The sequence below is a fragment of the Hemiscyllium ocellatum genome, assembly GCF_020745735.1.
Source record: "Hemiscyllium ocellatum isolate sHemOce1 chromosome 27 unlocalized genomic scaffold, sHemOce1.pat.X.cur. SUPER_27_unloc_33, whole genome shotgun sequence".
Lineage (NCBI taxonomy): Eukaryota > Metazoa > Chordata > Chondrichthyes > Orectolobiformes > Hemiscylliidae > Hemiscyllium > Hemiscyllium ocellatum.
In genome coordinates this window covers 279,214-295,572 of record NW_026867502.1, presented here as the reverse complement: position 1 = coordinate 295,572, position 16,359 = coordinate 279,214, and the positions used below count along the sequence as shown (strand labels likewise).

At 50.1% G+C, this 16,359-nt stretch overlaps 1 protein-coding gene and 1 pseudogene across 2 annotated transcripts in view; one reads left to right on the top strand and one right to left on the bottom strand.

The window, feature by feature from the left end:
• Window positions 1-16,359, top strand: part of LOC132808144 (zinc finger protein 850-like) — a 131,059-nt gene that overhangs the window by 1,225 nt on the left and 113,475 nt on the right. Inside the window, exon 2 of one of the 2 annotated variants that reach the window (XM_060822022.1) lies at window positions 9,457-11,226. The exons of the other annotated variant lie outside the window; for it this stretch is intronic. Coding sequence (XP_060678005.1) covers window positions 9,707-11,226 — 1,520 coding nt within the window. The 5' untranslated portion in view covers window positions 9,457-9,706. The remainder of the gene's footprint in view (window positions 1-9,456; window positions 11,227-16,359) is intronic. 2 annotated transcript variants of the gene reach the window in all.
• LOC132808145 (zinc finger protein 850-like) overlaps window positions 1-16,359 on the bottom strand; it is a 51,833-nt pseudogene that overhangs the window by 18,105 nt on the left and 17,369 nt on the right.

The following is a 16,359-nucleotide window of genomic DNA, read 5'->3' as shown; positions in this document are numbered from 1 at the left end:
CTGTAATACTGGAATTGTCTTTGGTGAATGCAGAAGTGTGGTTGGACTTTCAGAGCAGCTTCCCAAGATGTTTTGCTCTTATTGGGAGCAAAATAAGTTACAATGAAGTCTTTCATTTGAGACAGCAACTGAGTGAGGGAATACATCTGGGAGTTTGGTGGAAAGTGGGAATTCATTGCACTGTGGGGATGAAGCCCTACCCTATCCTATCCTATCCAGTCAAATCTGCTGGTGGATGAGACCAGGCCTCAAGTTGAAGGGAGTAGATTTTAGATTATATTAGATTACTTAGTGTGGAAACAGGCCCTTCACCTCAAAAAGACCGCACCAACCCTCTGAAGAGCAACCCACCCCCCTACCCCCCCAACATTTACCCCTTCACCTGACACTACAGGCAATTTAGCATGGCCAATTCACCTAACCTGCACATCTTTGGACTGTGGGAGGAAACCCACACACAGTTGTCCGAGGCAGGAATTGAACCCGGTTCTCTGGAGCTGTGAGGCAGCAGTGCTGCTCGCTGTGCCACGGTGCCATTTAGAACAGACGAGGAGGAATTGCTTTTCCTGGAGAGTAATCAATCGATGGAATTCTCTGCCCAAGGAAGCAGTAGAGGCATCTTCATTAAGTATATTCAAGACACAATTGGATGGGTTTTCATGGTCAGGGAGATAAGGGTAGTTGGGACAATGGATATATCAGCCATGATCAGCTCGGATTTCAGTTTCCCACAGAGTAAGATATTGGTCTGTTCTCTGCTCTGCTAGATTTCTGCTGAAGCCTTGACCCCCACCCCCACACCTTCTGGAAACAATAAAACATTCAGTTATGCAAGACTCAAGCCACAATCCCCCAGCCTGTCAACCATCCAGGCACGGAGTGTAGTCCGAGCTGGGAATCAAACAAAAGAAAAGAACAAAATTAGAAATAAATAAATGCTCATGCTCATGCTTAATGTTTGTTCATGAGGAAGTATGCCAGAAATAGGGCTCTCCCAGAATCTTATACTGCCCAACTTGAGGCATTCTCTCTCCCTAACATCTAACTATTCATACGCAGCTATGGTTTACAACAATATTTACACCAACAGAAATAAAGCATCTGTTATCAAGTAGACATAGGGATATACAATACAAAATAGACTTTTGTCTGTCTCATTCACACACATATACATCCATGGGGGTAAATTTGTATTTGCAGAATTATATTTGCAGAGACATTCTATTTTTTCTCAAAAATGCACAATATACAGGCTGTTCAATCCATGTAATATTTTGTAAATTCCACTTTGGAAATAGAACCAATCTGACTCAAGATTGTGATACAGACAGACCCTGGTTTCACACCTTTAATGCATTGTCAGAGCTGAGATGTCACCTTTTCTTATAAAACTTTGAGTTATCTCAAGAAAATGTCTTTGAGGAAATTCTGGGATTTACAAATGAACGGTACGAGCAGCCCATACTTAAAGATGAAAGACTTAACAATCCAGGGTTTTTTGATATATCATTTCAGTGCACTGTAATGTTTTTCCATCCATTCTGTGCCTTATGATTTTATTCTCCACGATCACCTGATACAGGAGCCACGCAGCGAGTGCTAGTCATAGAAATGTACAGCATGGAAACAGACCCTTCAGTCCAACCCGCCCATGCCAACCAGATATCCCAACCCAATCTAATCCCCCCTTGCAGCACCAGCCCATATCCCTCCAAACCCTTCCTATTCGTATACCCATCCAAATGCCCCAAACGTTGCAATTGTACCCACCTCCACCACTTCCTTTGACAGCTCATTCCATACATGTACAACCCTCTGCATGAAAAGTTGTCCCTTAGGTCCCTTTTAAATCTTTCCCTTCTCACCTTAAATCTATGCCTTCTAGTTTTTGACTCCCCCACCCTGGGGAAAAAGACCTAGGCTATTTGCCCTATCCATGCCCCTCAAGATTTTATAAACCTCTCTACGGTCACCCCTCAGGCTCTGATGCTCCAGGGTAAAATAAATGCTCCAGTTCCCCTCTCAGTCTGTGTAACCAGTTAAAGCTCAGTTCACTGGTGGTTCCTTTCGGAGTGCTTCTCTGCTCACACTGATGTCCAGTACCTTTTGAAGCAGGTCGAATGGATTTCTCTTTCCAAATTCAACCCCCCAATGATATTGAGTGACCCTGTCAGGTTTTGTTATGGAATTTCTTCCAAGGTTTCTGTCTGCAGATCCTCCCCTTCTGATACCCAGTTAGCAAAGTTGAAACAAGTCATCACTTTCCATACCGAATAGAAATTCTGGTTTATATTGTGTGTGTCTGTGTGTTTAAAGTACTAACCCAGTAACATACGACTGGTATAATTGATTTAAAATACACAGGAGACGTGAGGAAGGAGATGTCAGGACCTGGCACACTCTGAACCCTAACAGGGTGTTCCAAGTGGTAGTGAAAACATTTCAAAATGAAGTGGATGGCCAGAAACACCGTGCTTCTGTGGAAGCACAGAAACAGTCCATCTCATCCATGCTGACTAGATATCTGAAATTAATCTATCCTATTTACCAGCACATGGCCCACATCCCTCTAAACCCTACCTATTCACATCCCCATCCAGCTGCCCTTTAAAAGTTGTATTTGTGCCAGCCTCCACTTCCTCTCACAGCTCATTGCACACACGCACCACCCTCTGTGTGAAAAAGTACCAATCTATGCCGTCCTCATCCCCCGTTTGACCTGTACTGATACCTTCGGGGATCTCTGAACTTGGACAGTAAGGTCCCTTTGTTCCTGAGCACTCTGTAGTGATCTATTATTTATTGCTTACTTCCTTCCCTATTAAGATGAGGTGTTGTCCCTCCAATTTGATTCGTTGTGGCAATAGAGAAGGCCAAAGATGGTAATGTCAGAAAGGGGGTGGAAGGGGAATTGAAATAGGTGGTGACTGGGAACTCTGGTCGGTTCTGTTAGGAAGATGTTTCCATTGTTAGGACAAATTAGGATCCGAAGGTACAGCCTTAGAGGAAAAGGAAGACCCTTTCGTTGGGAGATAAGGAAAAACTTCTTCAGCCAGAGAGTGGTGTATCTAGGAATTCACAACCACAGAAGGCTGTGGAGGCCAGATCATTGAGCGTATTTAAGATGGAGACAGAAATGTTCGTGTATCAAGGGGATCAAGGGTTTCGGGACAAATGGGCTTGAGAAAGTTAACAGCCACGATTGAATGGTGGAGTAGACTCAATAGGGTGAATGGCCTAATTTCAGCTCCTATGGTCTTATGATATGCTGATTTGTGAAGGGATGATGAGTGGGCAAAGAGATGAAGAGGGGAGTAGAATTAAGGGGAAGCTGGATACAGACACAAGGGAGAAAGAAATACAATAACCGTACAATAAATTACAGAACTCTTAAGAGCACTAGCATGAGATTAGGCTAATTGGGAGCACTGTTGTTTGTGGTATATCTAAATGATTTGGAGGAAGGTGTAGGTTGCCTCATTAGCAAGTTTGCAGTTGACACTAAGATTGGTGGAGTAGCAGATAGTGAAGAGGACTGTCAGAGAATACAGCAGAATGGAGAATAGACTGGAGAGTTGGGCAGAGAAATGGCAGATGGAGCTCAAGCCAGACAAATGTGAGGTGATGCATTTTGGAAGATCCAATTCAAGAGCGAACTATACAGTAAATGGAAAAGTCCTGGGGAAAACTGATGTAGAGAGAGATCTGTGTGTTCAGGCCCATTGTTCCCTGAAGATGGCAATGCAGGTCAGTAGAGTGGTCAAGGCGGCATATGGCACACTTTCCTTCATCGGACAGAGTATTGAGTACAAGAGTTGGCAGGTCATGTTACAGTTAGATAAGACTTTGTTTCGGCCACGTACAGTTCTGGTTGCCACATTCCCAAATGGATGTGGATGCTTTGGAGAGGATGCAGAGGAGGTACACCAGGATGTTACCTGGTATGGAGGATGCTAACTATGAAGAGCGTTTGAATAGATCAGGATTATTTTCATTGGAAAGACGGAGGTTGAGGGGGGACCTGATTGAGGCCAACAAAATCATGAGAGGTATAGACAGGGTGGATAGCAAGAAATGTTTTTCCCCAGAGTGGAGGACTCAGTTACCTGGGGTCATGAGTTCAAAGTGAGAGGGGAAAGATTTAAGATATGTATGGAAAGTTCTTTACGCAGAGGGTGCTGGGTACCTGGAATGTGTTGCCAGCGGAGATGGTAGGGACGGGAACAATGGCGTCATTTAAGATGTATCTCAACAGATACATGAAAGGGCAGGGAGCAGAGGGATACAGATCCCGAGAAAATAGGCAGCAGGTTTAGATAGAGGATCTGGATCGGTGTAGGCTTGGAGGGCCGAAGGGCCTGTTCCTGTGCTGGAATATTCTTTATTCTATCGGGAAAAGACACCTGCCACTCACCTCATCAATGGCCCTCCTGATTTTACAAAGTGTTATAAAGTGTGCTGGACACTCAATGGAATAGAGGCTATTGTATTTGACTTTGATCTATCTGTGGCCATTGGGAAGATGTTTCCATTGGTAGGAGAGACCAGGAGCCGAGGGCACAGCCTTAGACCTTTTAGAACGGAGGTAAGGAGAAACCTCTTCAGACAGAGAGTGGGGAATCTGTGGAATTCACTGCCACAGGAGGCTGGGAGGCCAGGTCACGGAGGGTATTTAAGACCGAAATAGATGGGACAAACATGATTTACCATCCGGTGTGAAAGGAGTGCACTTCCTCAGCTCCTGCAGATCTTTGGCACGGGGAACGTGCAGTCCCAGCCTCAAACAGCATCGGTCCCACGGGAAGCAAAGGGAGCGAGAGCGGCCAGTCCGGCAGAAAGGAAGCCTCGCTCCCTTCCCGCTTCACCCACTGTCTTCGAACGGGGCACAATCCCCCCACGGGCACGATCCCCCCAGTCCTGGGTGGGATTCGCTGCAGACTTCAACTCCGTGCGATCACGTTGGGAAGGCGCCTGTGCGTCCGCAGGGTCGGCGATCGATTGAAGGCCTTGCCGCCCCCGGGGCAGGTGAAGGCCTTGCCACACTCGGGGCAGGGGTACGGCCTGTCCCCGGTGTGGACCCGCCGGTGCCTCAGCAGCTTGGAGGACCCAATGAAGGCCTTGCCGGACTCGGGGCAGGAGAACGGCCTCTCCCCGGTGTGACCGCGCCGGTGGTCTCCAGCTCAGAGGGGACTCGAAACCCCTTCCCGCATTCCCCACACTTCCACGGTTTCCCCACGGCGCGGGCTCCCTCCAGGTTCGACGCTCCCTCTGACGTCCCACTCTGCTGCGGGTGGCCGGCTGGCTAACTCTCCGCTCCGGTAAAGCTCCCTCCACCCTCGAACAGCGGCATCTCAGTGCTTTACCAGTCAGATCTCTGGAAGCAGGCGGGACAATCCTCCTTCTCCACTCAAAAGATCGATAAAATTCCAGTCCCAATGAGTCAAGCTGGCTGAGGCAATTAGTTCAAGATATGCAGGTAAATCCTCCTGTGAAAGCCTGTCAATTAGAAAGTCATCGCTGTCAGTATCACGTAGAATCTCAGAGTTTAACAGATCGATTTCACGGAATATTCATTCCATGCCCATAACCCAAAACCTGAGTGTCTCCATCCCACACACTCTCCCTACTGCCGTACCTAATACGCTCCCTCCCAATTTTTCTGATTCCTGACATTTGAAAGATCTAGCTCCAAGAAAAGTTAAGAATTAGAACCCCTACAGTGTGGAAACAGGCCCTTCGGCCCAACAAGTCCATACCGACCCAACAAGTCCAGACTGACCCTGTGATGAGTATCCTACCCAGACCCATTCCCCTATATTTACCCCTGACACGTGCACCTAAGCTACACATCCCTGAACACTCTGGGCAATTTAGCACGGCCAACCCACCCTCACCTGCACAAGGTTGGACTGTGGGAGGGAACCGGAGCACTCGGGGGAAACCCACACGGAGAGTCACCCGAGGCTGGAATTGAACCCAGGTCCCTGGCTCTATGAGGCATCGGTGCTACCTACTGAGCCACCATGCCACCCTCATGCTGTTTGCTAACCTAGTTATCTGCCCCCCCCTCTCTTTCTACCATATTGACAGACCAAGATGTGGGGTGGGGGGGAGGGGAAAGAGAATCAGAGCAAGAACTTTGCTTTGGTAACAAGACCTAGAACATGCTCGCTCTGAGGATGACTGTAGTGGAGTCGATCAATACCCAAGTGAGACTGGAGGGACCCTATAGAAGAATACACTTACAGGACTCTGTGGATATAGAGAGGAATGAGTCTGACTAGATTCATCCACAGAGTCAGCATTGAGCCCAGTATTCTCCTGTCCTGTAAAGGGTATGACTGGAAATACATGACATGTTGTGGTTCTGTTCGCCAAGCTGGGAATGTGTGTTGCAGACGTTTCGTCCCCTGTCTAGGTGACATCCTCAGTGCTTGGGAGCCTCCTGTGAAGCGCTTCTGTGATCTTTGCTCCGGCATTTATAGTGGTTTGTCTCTGCCCGCTTCCGGTTGTCAGTTCCAGCTGTCCGCTGCAGCGGTCGGTATATTGGGTCCAGGTCGATGTGCTTATTGATTGAATCTGTGGATGAGTGCCATGCCTCTAGGAATTCCCTGGCTGTTCTCGGTTTGGCTTGTCCTATAATAGTAGTGTTGTCCAAGTCGAATTCATGTTGCTTGTCATCTGCGTGTATGGCTACCAAGGATAGCTGGTCGTGTCGTTTCGTGGCTAGTTGGTGTTCATGGATGCGGATCGTTAGCTGTCTTCCTGTTTGTCCTATGTAGTGTTTTGTGCAGGCCTTGCATGGGATTTTGTACACAATAAGGACTGCACAAAACACTAGCTGTCTTCCTGTTTGTCCTATGTAGTGTTTTGTGCAGGCCTTGCATGGGATTTTGTACACAATAAGGACTGCACAAAACACTAGCTGTCTTCCTGTTTGTCCTATGTAGTGTTTTGTGCAGTCCTTATTGTGTACAAAATCCCATGCAAGGCCTGCACAAAACACTACATAGGACAAACAGGAAGACAGCTAACGATCCGCATCCATGAACACCAACTAGCCACGAAACGACACGACCAGCTATCCTTGGTAGCCATACACGCAGATGACAAGCAACATGAATTCGACTTGGACAACACTACTATTATAGGACAAGCCAAACCGAGAACAGCCAGGGAATTCCTAGAGGCATGGCACTCATCCACAGATTCAATCAATAAACACATCGACCTGGACCCAATATACCGGCCACTGCAGCGGACAGCTGGAACTGACAATCGGAAGCGGCAGAGACAAACCACTATAAATGCCGGAGGAAACAACACAGAAGTGCTTCACAGGAGACTCCCAAGCACTGAGGATGTCACCCAAACAGGGGACGAAACGTCTGCAACACAAATTCCCAGCTCGGCAAACAGAACCACAACAACGAGCAGCCAAGCTACAAATCTTCTCCAAAACTTGGAATACATAACATGGCTACAAAACTATGATATAACTAGAAATAATTATAAATCAAATTTATACAGCCGTAAATAAATACATATTGCATAGTGACACTATGATATATCCCTGTCCAGTATGACTTTTACTGTTCAGTTAAACGAAACTTGAAAGGGCTCAGAAAATGTTTACAAAGATGTTGCCAGGGTTTGAGCTACAGGGAGTGGCTAAATAAGCTGGGGCTGTTTTCCCTGGAGCATCGGAGGCTGAGGGCTGACCTTATTGAGGTTTATAAAATGATGAGGGGCATGGGTAGGGTGAATAGACAAGGTCTTTTCCCTGGGGTGGGAGAGTCCAGAACTAGAGGTGAGAGGGGAAAAGACATAAAAAGGACCTAAGGGGCAACTTTGTCAGTCAGAGGGTGGTGAGTGTATGGAATGAGCTGCCAGAGGAAGTGGTGGAGGCTGGGACAATTGCAACATTTAAAAGGCATCTGGATGGGAATATGAATGGGAAGGGTTTGGAGGGACGTGCTGGCACATCGGACTAGATCAATTTTGGCTATGTGCTCGGCGTGCACCAGTTGCACATAGGGTCTCTGTGTGCTATACATCTGTATGACTCTCAATGCTGTCCAGGCGAGTCAGTGATGTTATAACAACAACACTGGACCAGCAATCCAGAGGCCCCAGGCAAATAATCTGGGCTCATGGGTCCAAATACCAGTAAAAACAAACCTTGGGGAAATTAAATTTATTTTTTTTAAATCTGAATTGAAAACTAGTCTCAGTCATTGAGAGAATGAAACTTTTCTGAAAACCCATTTGATTCAATAACGCTCTTCAGGGAAGGAAACCCGCTAGCATTAACTTGGTGCTGCCTGCATATGATGGCTCACGTGCTTGACTTTTAAAATGCCCCCTAAAGTCTGGCAATCCTCTTGTCTGAAGGGCAGTTAGGGACGAAAACATTGTTGGCCTTGCCAAAAAAAAAGCCCACATTCCATGAAGGAGTTTTTCTCGAATGTGACTTCACATCTGCGAATGGGTCACATCAGAACATCCAGACAAATTAGCACCAAAATGTCTGGTGCTGCAAGAGTACAGCAGGTCAGCCAGCATCTGAGGAGCAGGAGGTTTGATGTTTTGGGCATAACCCCTTGATTAGGAATGTGGGGTGGGCCCAAAAGGACTGAGAGATAAATGGGAGGGAGGTGGGACTGGGGGAAGGGAGCTGAGAATGCCATGGGTAGATGAAAGCGGGGGAAGGAGGTGACAGGTCAGAGAGGAGGGTGGAGCAGATAGATGGGAAGGCAGATGGACAGGTGGGACAGTCCCAAGTTCGAGGGTTGTATCTGGGAGTGGGCAGCGGGGGGGGGGGGGGGGGGGGGGGGGGGGGGGGTAAATGAGGAAACGTGTGTGTGTGTGTGTGTGTCGGGTGGAGATTTGCAACACTTTTTAAAGTTAAAAATCACACAACTCTAGGTTATAGGAGAAAATGAGGTCTGCAGATGCTGGAGATCAGAGCTGAAAATGTGTTGCGGGAAAAGCGCAGCAGGTCAGGCAGCATCCGAGGAGCAGGAGAATCGAAGTTTCGGGCATGAGCCCTTCTTCAGGAATGAGGAAAGTGTCCTCATTCTTTCCTCATTCCTGATGAAGAGCTTTTGCCCGAAACGTCGATTTTTTTTTTCCTGCTCCTCGGATGCTGCCTGACCTGCTGTGCTTTTCCAGCACCACTCTGATCTCCAGCATCTGCTGTCTTTTTCGCCTGGAGGTTTTACTAGCTACCTGATGAAGGTGCAGAGCTCTGAAAGCTCGAACTTCTAAACAAATCTAATGGACTACAACCTGGTGATGTGTGATTTTTTTTACCTTTGTACACCCCAGCCCAACACTGGCATCTGCATATTGTAACTTGGTTGTTTTGGGGAAGTTCTACAGAAACTAGAATGATCTGTTCTGAATTCCTGTCATGTGCAGGCAGCAATGACTTTTGTAATCCCCTTTTCACAGGATATGAGAAGAGCAGCTTTGCAGGTAGAGCTCCCCAACGGAGTACCATGTGAAGGTCTGACAGAGCCCCTTGATTCGTGGGACAGGAGAGACGTCCCTCTTTCAGTCCAGAAGGGGAAAATTCTTTGAACGTTTTTGTCTGCTTCAGTAGGCTCTTAAAGTATCGTCTTTACCTGAACCACAGGGGCACGTGCCTGAGCCAGTTTGCCCACTGTGGGGAAAGGAAGTCTCAGGAGGCATTCCGCGCGCCATGGAGAAACCGTGGAAGTGTGGGGATTGCGGGAAAGGGTTCCGCTCCCCCTCCGTGCTGGAGATCCACCGCCGTGTCCACACTGGGGAGAGGCCGTTCAGCTGCTCGGTGTGCGGCAAGGGCTTCACCCAGCTGTCTATCCTGCTGACCCACCAGCATTTCCACACCGGGGAGCGGTCCTTCACCTGCCCCGTCTGCGGCAAGTTCTTCACCCAGTCGTCCACCCTGCTGACCCACCAGCGGGTCCACACCAGGGAGCGGACCTTCACCTGCTCCGTCTGCGGCAAGGGCTTCACCGACTCCTCCCACCTGCTGACCCACCAGCGGGTCCACACCGGGGAGAGGCCGTTCAGCTGCTCGGTCTGTGGCAAGAGCTTTACCCAGTCGTCCAACCTGCTGCGGCACCAGCGGCTCCACACCGGGGAGCGGCCCTTCACCTGCTCCGTCTGCGGCAAGGGCTTCACCGACTCCTCCCACCTGCTGACCCACCAGCGGGTCCACACCGGGGAGAGTCCGTTCAGCTGCTCGGTCTGCGGCAAGAGCTTTACCCAGTCGTCGAACCTGCTGCAGCACCAGCAGGTCCACACCGGAGAGTGGCCCTTCACCTGCTCCGTCTGCGGCAAGGGCTTCGCCCGCTCGTCCGACCTGCTAACCCACCAGCGGGTCCACACCGGGGAGCGGCCGTTCAGCTGCTCCGTCTGCGGCAAGGGCTTCGCCCGCTCGTCCGACCTGCTAACCCACCAGCGGGTCCACACCAGGGAGCGGCCGTTCAGCTGCTCGGTCTGCGGCAAGAGCTTCACCCGCTCGTCCACCCTGCTGCAGCACCAGCGGCTTCACACCGGGGAGCGGCCCTTCACCTGCTCCGTCTGCGGCAAGAGCTTCTCTCACTTGTCCAACCTGCTGACCCACCAGCGGCTCCACACCAGGGAGTGGCCCTTCACCTGCTCTGTCTGCGGCAAGGGCTTCACCCGCTCGTCCAACCTGCTAACCCACCAGCGGCTCCACACCGGGGAGCGGCCGTTCAGCTGCTCGATCTGCGGCAAGAGCTTCACCCGCTCGTCCACCCTGCTGCAGCACCAGCGGCTTCACACTGGGGAGCGGCCCTTCACCTGCTCCGTCTGCGGCAAGAGCTTCTCTCGCTCGTCCAACCTGCTGACCCACCGCCGGGTCCACACTAGGGAGCGGCCCTTCACCTGCTCCGTCTGCGGCAAGGGCTTCACCCGCTCGTCCGACCTGCTAACCCACCAGCAGGTCCACACCGGGGAGTGGCCCTTCACCTGCTCCGTCTGCGGCAAGGGCTTCACCCGCTCGTCCAACCTGCTGACCCACCAGCAGGTCCACACCAGGGAGCGGCCCTTCACCTGCTCTGTCTGCGGCAAGGGCTTCACCCGCTCGTCCGACCTGCTAACCCACCAGCGGGTCCACACCGGGGAGAGGCCGTTCAGCTGCTCGGTCTGCGGCAAGAGCTTTACCCAGTCGTCCAACCTGCTGCGGCACCAGCGGCTTCACACCGGGGAGCGGCCCTTCACCTGCCCCGTCTGCGGGAGGGGCTTCGCTCAGTCCCAGCACCTGCTGCGGCACCAGCGGGGGCACAAGTGACGGGGCCAGCCGCTGTGAGTCACCGCCCAGGGCTGAACCCTGGGTGGGATGGGGGAGGGTCACTGCAGTTGCTGTGCTCTCATCCCCTTGGCATCCAGTGGCTCTGCGAGCCTGCGACTGCGCATTTCCTCCTGAAGTGGAGATGTACAACACAGAAACAGACCCTTCGCTCCAACTCCTCCATATCCTCAACTAATCAAGTCCCATTTGCCAGCAATTGGCCCTATCCCTCCAAACCTCTCCTTATACAGATACCCAAGTGGATGCCTTTTAAATGTTGCAATTGTACCAGCCTCCACCACTTCCTCTGGCAGCTCATTCCACACGCGCACACACACCCTCTGTGTGAAAAATGTTGCCCCTTAGGACCCTTTTTAAATCTTTCCCCTCTCACCCTAAACCTATGCCCTCTAGTTCTGGCAAAAGACTTTGTCTATCCCTATCCATGCCCCTCATGATTTTATAAACCTCTCTTAAAGTCAACCCTCAGCCTCTGACGTTCCAGGGAAGACAACCCCAGCCTGTTCAGCCTCTCCCTGTAGCTCAAACCCTCCAACCCTGGCAACATCCTTGTCAATCTTTCTGAACCCTTTCAAGTTTTGCAACATCCTTCCGATAGACCAGAAGTGCACATAATACAGAGGAACTTCGATTATCCAGAATTAGATGAACCAGCACGGTGGCTCAGTGGTTAGCGCTGCTACCTCACAGTACCAGGGACCCGGGTTTCATTCCTGCCTCAGGCGACAGACTGTGTGGAGTTTGCACATTCTCCCCGCGTCTGCGTGGGTTTCCTCCTAGTGCTCCGGTTCCGTCCCACAGTCCAAAGATGTGCAGGTCAGGGTGAATTGGCCATGCTAAATTGCCCGTAGTGTTAGGTACATTAGTCAGAGGGAAATGGGTCTGGGTGGGTTACTCTTCGGAGGGTCAGTGTGGACTGGTTGGGCCTGTTTCCACACTGTAAGGGATCTCATCGTCAAGCGACTGAAATACACCCTGCATGTGTCCTTTGGATAATCGAGGTTCCTGTGTATTCCAAAAGTGGCCTAACCAACGTCCTGTCCAGACCCCAACCCCTATACTCAGTGCTCTGACCAATAAAGTGATCTGCAGAATCTGCGGGACTTGCTTAATCCTGGAAGGTAAATCACGTGTTTCTCCTTCTCTTGCAGGTGGATCCAAGATTTCACTCTCTGTCCCATTGAGTCTCCAGTCAGGTCCTTCAGCTCAACTGGTCTCTCTCAGTATTTCTGACCCATGTGAGCCTCTACGCACCTCCCCTTCACTTGCTCACACTTGATTTCCCTTACAGCAGCATTCCCTTCAGTTCCTTTCTCCCTGACGTCTGTATCCAGCTTCTCCTTAAATGCCGTCCACCTCAACCTGCTACTGTGGGGGTCATTCCCACTGCAGACAGAGGTCTCTCCTTTGTAACCTCTTCAAAAGATTTACCGCTGACTTCCCCCTTCAGTCTTTTCCATTTCTGGGTCTCCCCGCTGTTGCGAAACTTGGAAGGGTTCAGAAAAGATTGACAAGGATGATGCCAGGGTTGGAGGATCTGAGCTATAGGGAGAGGCTGAACAGGCTGGGGCTGTTTTCCCTGGAGCGTCGGAGGCTGAGGGATGACCTTATAGAGGTTTACAAATTATGACCGGCATGGATAGGATAAATAGGCAAAGTCTTTTCCCTGGGGTTGGGGAATCCAGAACTAGAGAGCATAGGTTTAGGGTGAGAGGGGAAGATATAAAAGAGACCTACAGGGCAACTTTTTCATACAGAAGGTGGTGTGTGTATGGAATGAGCTGCCAGAGGATGTGGTGGAGGCTGGTACAATTGCAACATTCAAGAGGCATTTGGATGGGTATATGAATAGGAAGGGTTTGGAGGGATATGGGCAGGGTGCTGGCAGGTGGGACGAGTTTGGGTTGGGATATTTGGTCGGTATGGACGGGTTAGACCGAAGGGTCTGTTTCCGTGCTGTACATCTCTTGACAAAGCCTTGTCTGAGGGTGAAATGTTGTCATTCCCGTTGATGCGGGTGGTCCCCTGTCTGTTGTCCTTTTTGTTTCCTTTCTCGGAAAGGACGTCGCGGACATGGGCAGCATTCCCGAGCCCCGCTCCGGAACGGGCTGTTCCTTCCTCTTCCAGCCCCCGGGAGAAGGGGCAGCTTGAGTGCATTGGGAGAGTGGGCCGTTCACCGGGAGGGTGCCAATGGGACGGGAGAGCGGTACCGGTAATGGGGCGAGGGGGAGATGCCGCAGACTGCCAGACACTGGGGCAGCTGCTCGCGTCCTCCTTTTGGATCTCACAGCACAGGGAGGCCATTCATCTGATTACCTGTCTGGCTCTGCATCTGGCTCTGCGTCTGTCTGTCTCTCTGAGGTGACAGCGGATTCCAGCATATTGCTGCTTGCTGGGTAAACCTGTTTTTCCTCTGTTTTCCCCTCTCTCTCCTGCTCAAACCCCTGAACTTCAGGCCGCCCCTGACCTTGTCACTATCAGTGAATAGGGAACAGCTTTTCTTCCTCCACCTTATCTGAACCTATCACAATCTTCCCACTTTCACCAGTTGTATCTGTGTGTGACCCTCTCTTTCTGTGTCTCTTTCTCTCCTAAGCCCCCTCCCTCACCACATCCCATTTACCCACCCCTCCTGTCATGCTCCCACTTTCAAACGGTCTCGTTGTGTTTTCACTGCCTCTTCCCATCGTTTCCGTCAAGCACCTCATCTCACGCTTAGAACCCCTGCAGTGTAGGAGTAGGCCCTTCAGCCCATCCAATTCACACCAACCCTCCCTCACCCAGACCTCTGCCCGTAACCCTGCAATTCCCATTGACTAACCCACCTAGCCTACACATCCCTGGGCACTATGGGTAATTTAGCATGGCCAATGCCCCCTAACCTGCACAGCCCTAGGCACTATGGGTAATTTAGCACGGCCAGTCCACCCAAACCTGCACATCCCTGGATACTATAGGACAATTTAGCCTGACCAATCCTACACTAACGGTGGATTGGCCATGCTAAATTACCCATAGTACTCAGGGATGTGTAGGTTAGGGTAGATTGGCCATGCTAAATTACCCAATCCTACACATCCCTGGGTACTGTTAGGATAAAATAGGTTAAGGAAGGGTGGAGCTATAGCTGCTGTTTGGGGAATCAAAACTGTTGCTTACGTGGCCAGCTCAGCTGCCAACGCCCAAATGAGCTCAATAACAGGAAACGCCTAGCAAACGCGAAATGTCCTAATAAGGCAATGCTTAGTAGCTCCGCGAAGCTCTGCTTAGCAAAGAGTATATCAGGAGCAGATTTGGGAGGGGAAGGCAGAACGCGCCTTCTCCAGTGAATGTATGGTGATTCACTGTATCAGCTACGATTCTGCAATAAAGCCTGCTTGTGCCAAACAATTGAGCGTCTGTTGTCTCTCCTCCTAAACGAACATGCAAGGACAGATTCCGTCCTAACAGTACTATGGGTAATTTAGCCTGACCAATCCACCTAACCTGCACATCTCTGAGCACTATGGGTAATTTAGCATGGCCAATCCACCCTCACCTACGCATCTTTGGATTGTGGGAGGAAGCCGGTGCACCCGGAGAAAACCCTCACAGACGCAGGCTGGAAATGTGCAAACTCCATACGGACAGTCGCCCCTGAGGCTGGAATTGAACCCGGGTCCCTTGGCGCTGTGACCACTGAGCAACCCCTTATAATCCGCCTGCGTTAAGTTCCTTTTGTCACCTGGAGGAATGTTACAGGGGGGGAGTGGGGTTTAAGTCTTCTCTGAGCTGAGAGAGGACACAGGAGATGCTCCTCATGATGCTTTCATGTGTCACATTGCATACTTCTTAGATTTTACATGTAAATGTCTAGTTGGGGTTAGAATTCTTGTAAATATAGACAAACGGAAACACTTGTTGAGACATTTCACCAAACCCCAAGTAGGCAATTGACATGCCCGCCCCTGAAAAGAGAACCTTTTGTGGGGTCAGAGTTGACATTGAGAATAGCGAAATGAACACTGTCCCTGTCGTGTTTGTATTTTTGCTGACAGAAGGGCAGTTTGCAGTCAGCAGGAACTGTGGGACTAGAGGCTGCGGGCCAGGTCTGCGCTCGGGAGCGTAAATCCCAACGGGAACCAGAGGCGTTGCTAACGTTTAAGCCAGCTGAGTTTAGCAAGAAAAGGCTGCGACCCTGTGCTTGAACTGATCAGCCGAAACTTTGGGCGTAGCCAAGGAGAGCTGAAGGCGAAGCTCACGGGAGGGTCTCCTTTCTCAAAAAAAGCAGAAAACATGAGGGATACCAGGAAGAATTCCGCTGAATTCCAGAGAGCTGTGGCATGCCGATGATTTGGTACAATGAGCTTTTAATGTGAACTCTCATGAGGGAGTGCAAACGAACTCAAGTTGAAATGTAGCTCCGTAAAGTGTTGTGTAACAGTCATAGCGTTGACCGTTGTTGAACGTTTTGATGCGGTCCAGTTTTTCTTTTGTTTTTTAAAGATGAGATGATGTTTTGTGGTTTTTGGATGGGTTGGGTACAGAGTGGGAGGTAGGGTGGGCTGGGATCTTCCATGTTGATGGGATTTGACAGTGAATTTTGCTTCGTCAATTCTTCAGACTGTGTGCCTGGAGAGAGGGAGGGTCTGACCCTTGGGAAGGGTGCTGGCGGGGTGTGGGCGGGAGGTGAACCTTTGCAATGTCCAATCAGAAGGCTAAGTGTTAAGATAACAAGAGCCGATATTTAGCAGTCGATAAGTGCAACATGTAAGCAGTTTGTTCATATGCAGCTCAAAGGCTGTCCCCAAAGTTAAACTTAGTATGGCGCCTACCCACTCAATCCAGTTACCCACCCCATTTCGGGTGGATATGTGAACTATCAATAATTTTGGTTCTTCTAACGAATAAAACATTTAAACCTAGCTGTTCAGGAAAGCAAAACAAGTTTAAAACTACAGCCATGCTGCAGTTAAACTCAATAGACTTACTCAGAGCAAAATACATGTTCCCTGAAAGTAGTTGAAAGTTAACATCGTTGTATTAGATGTCGG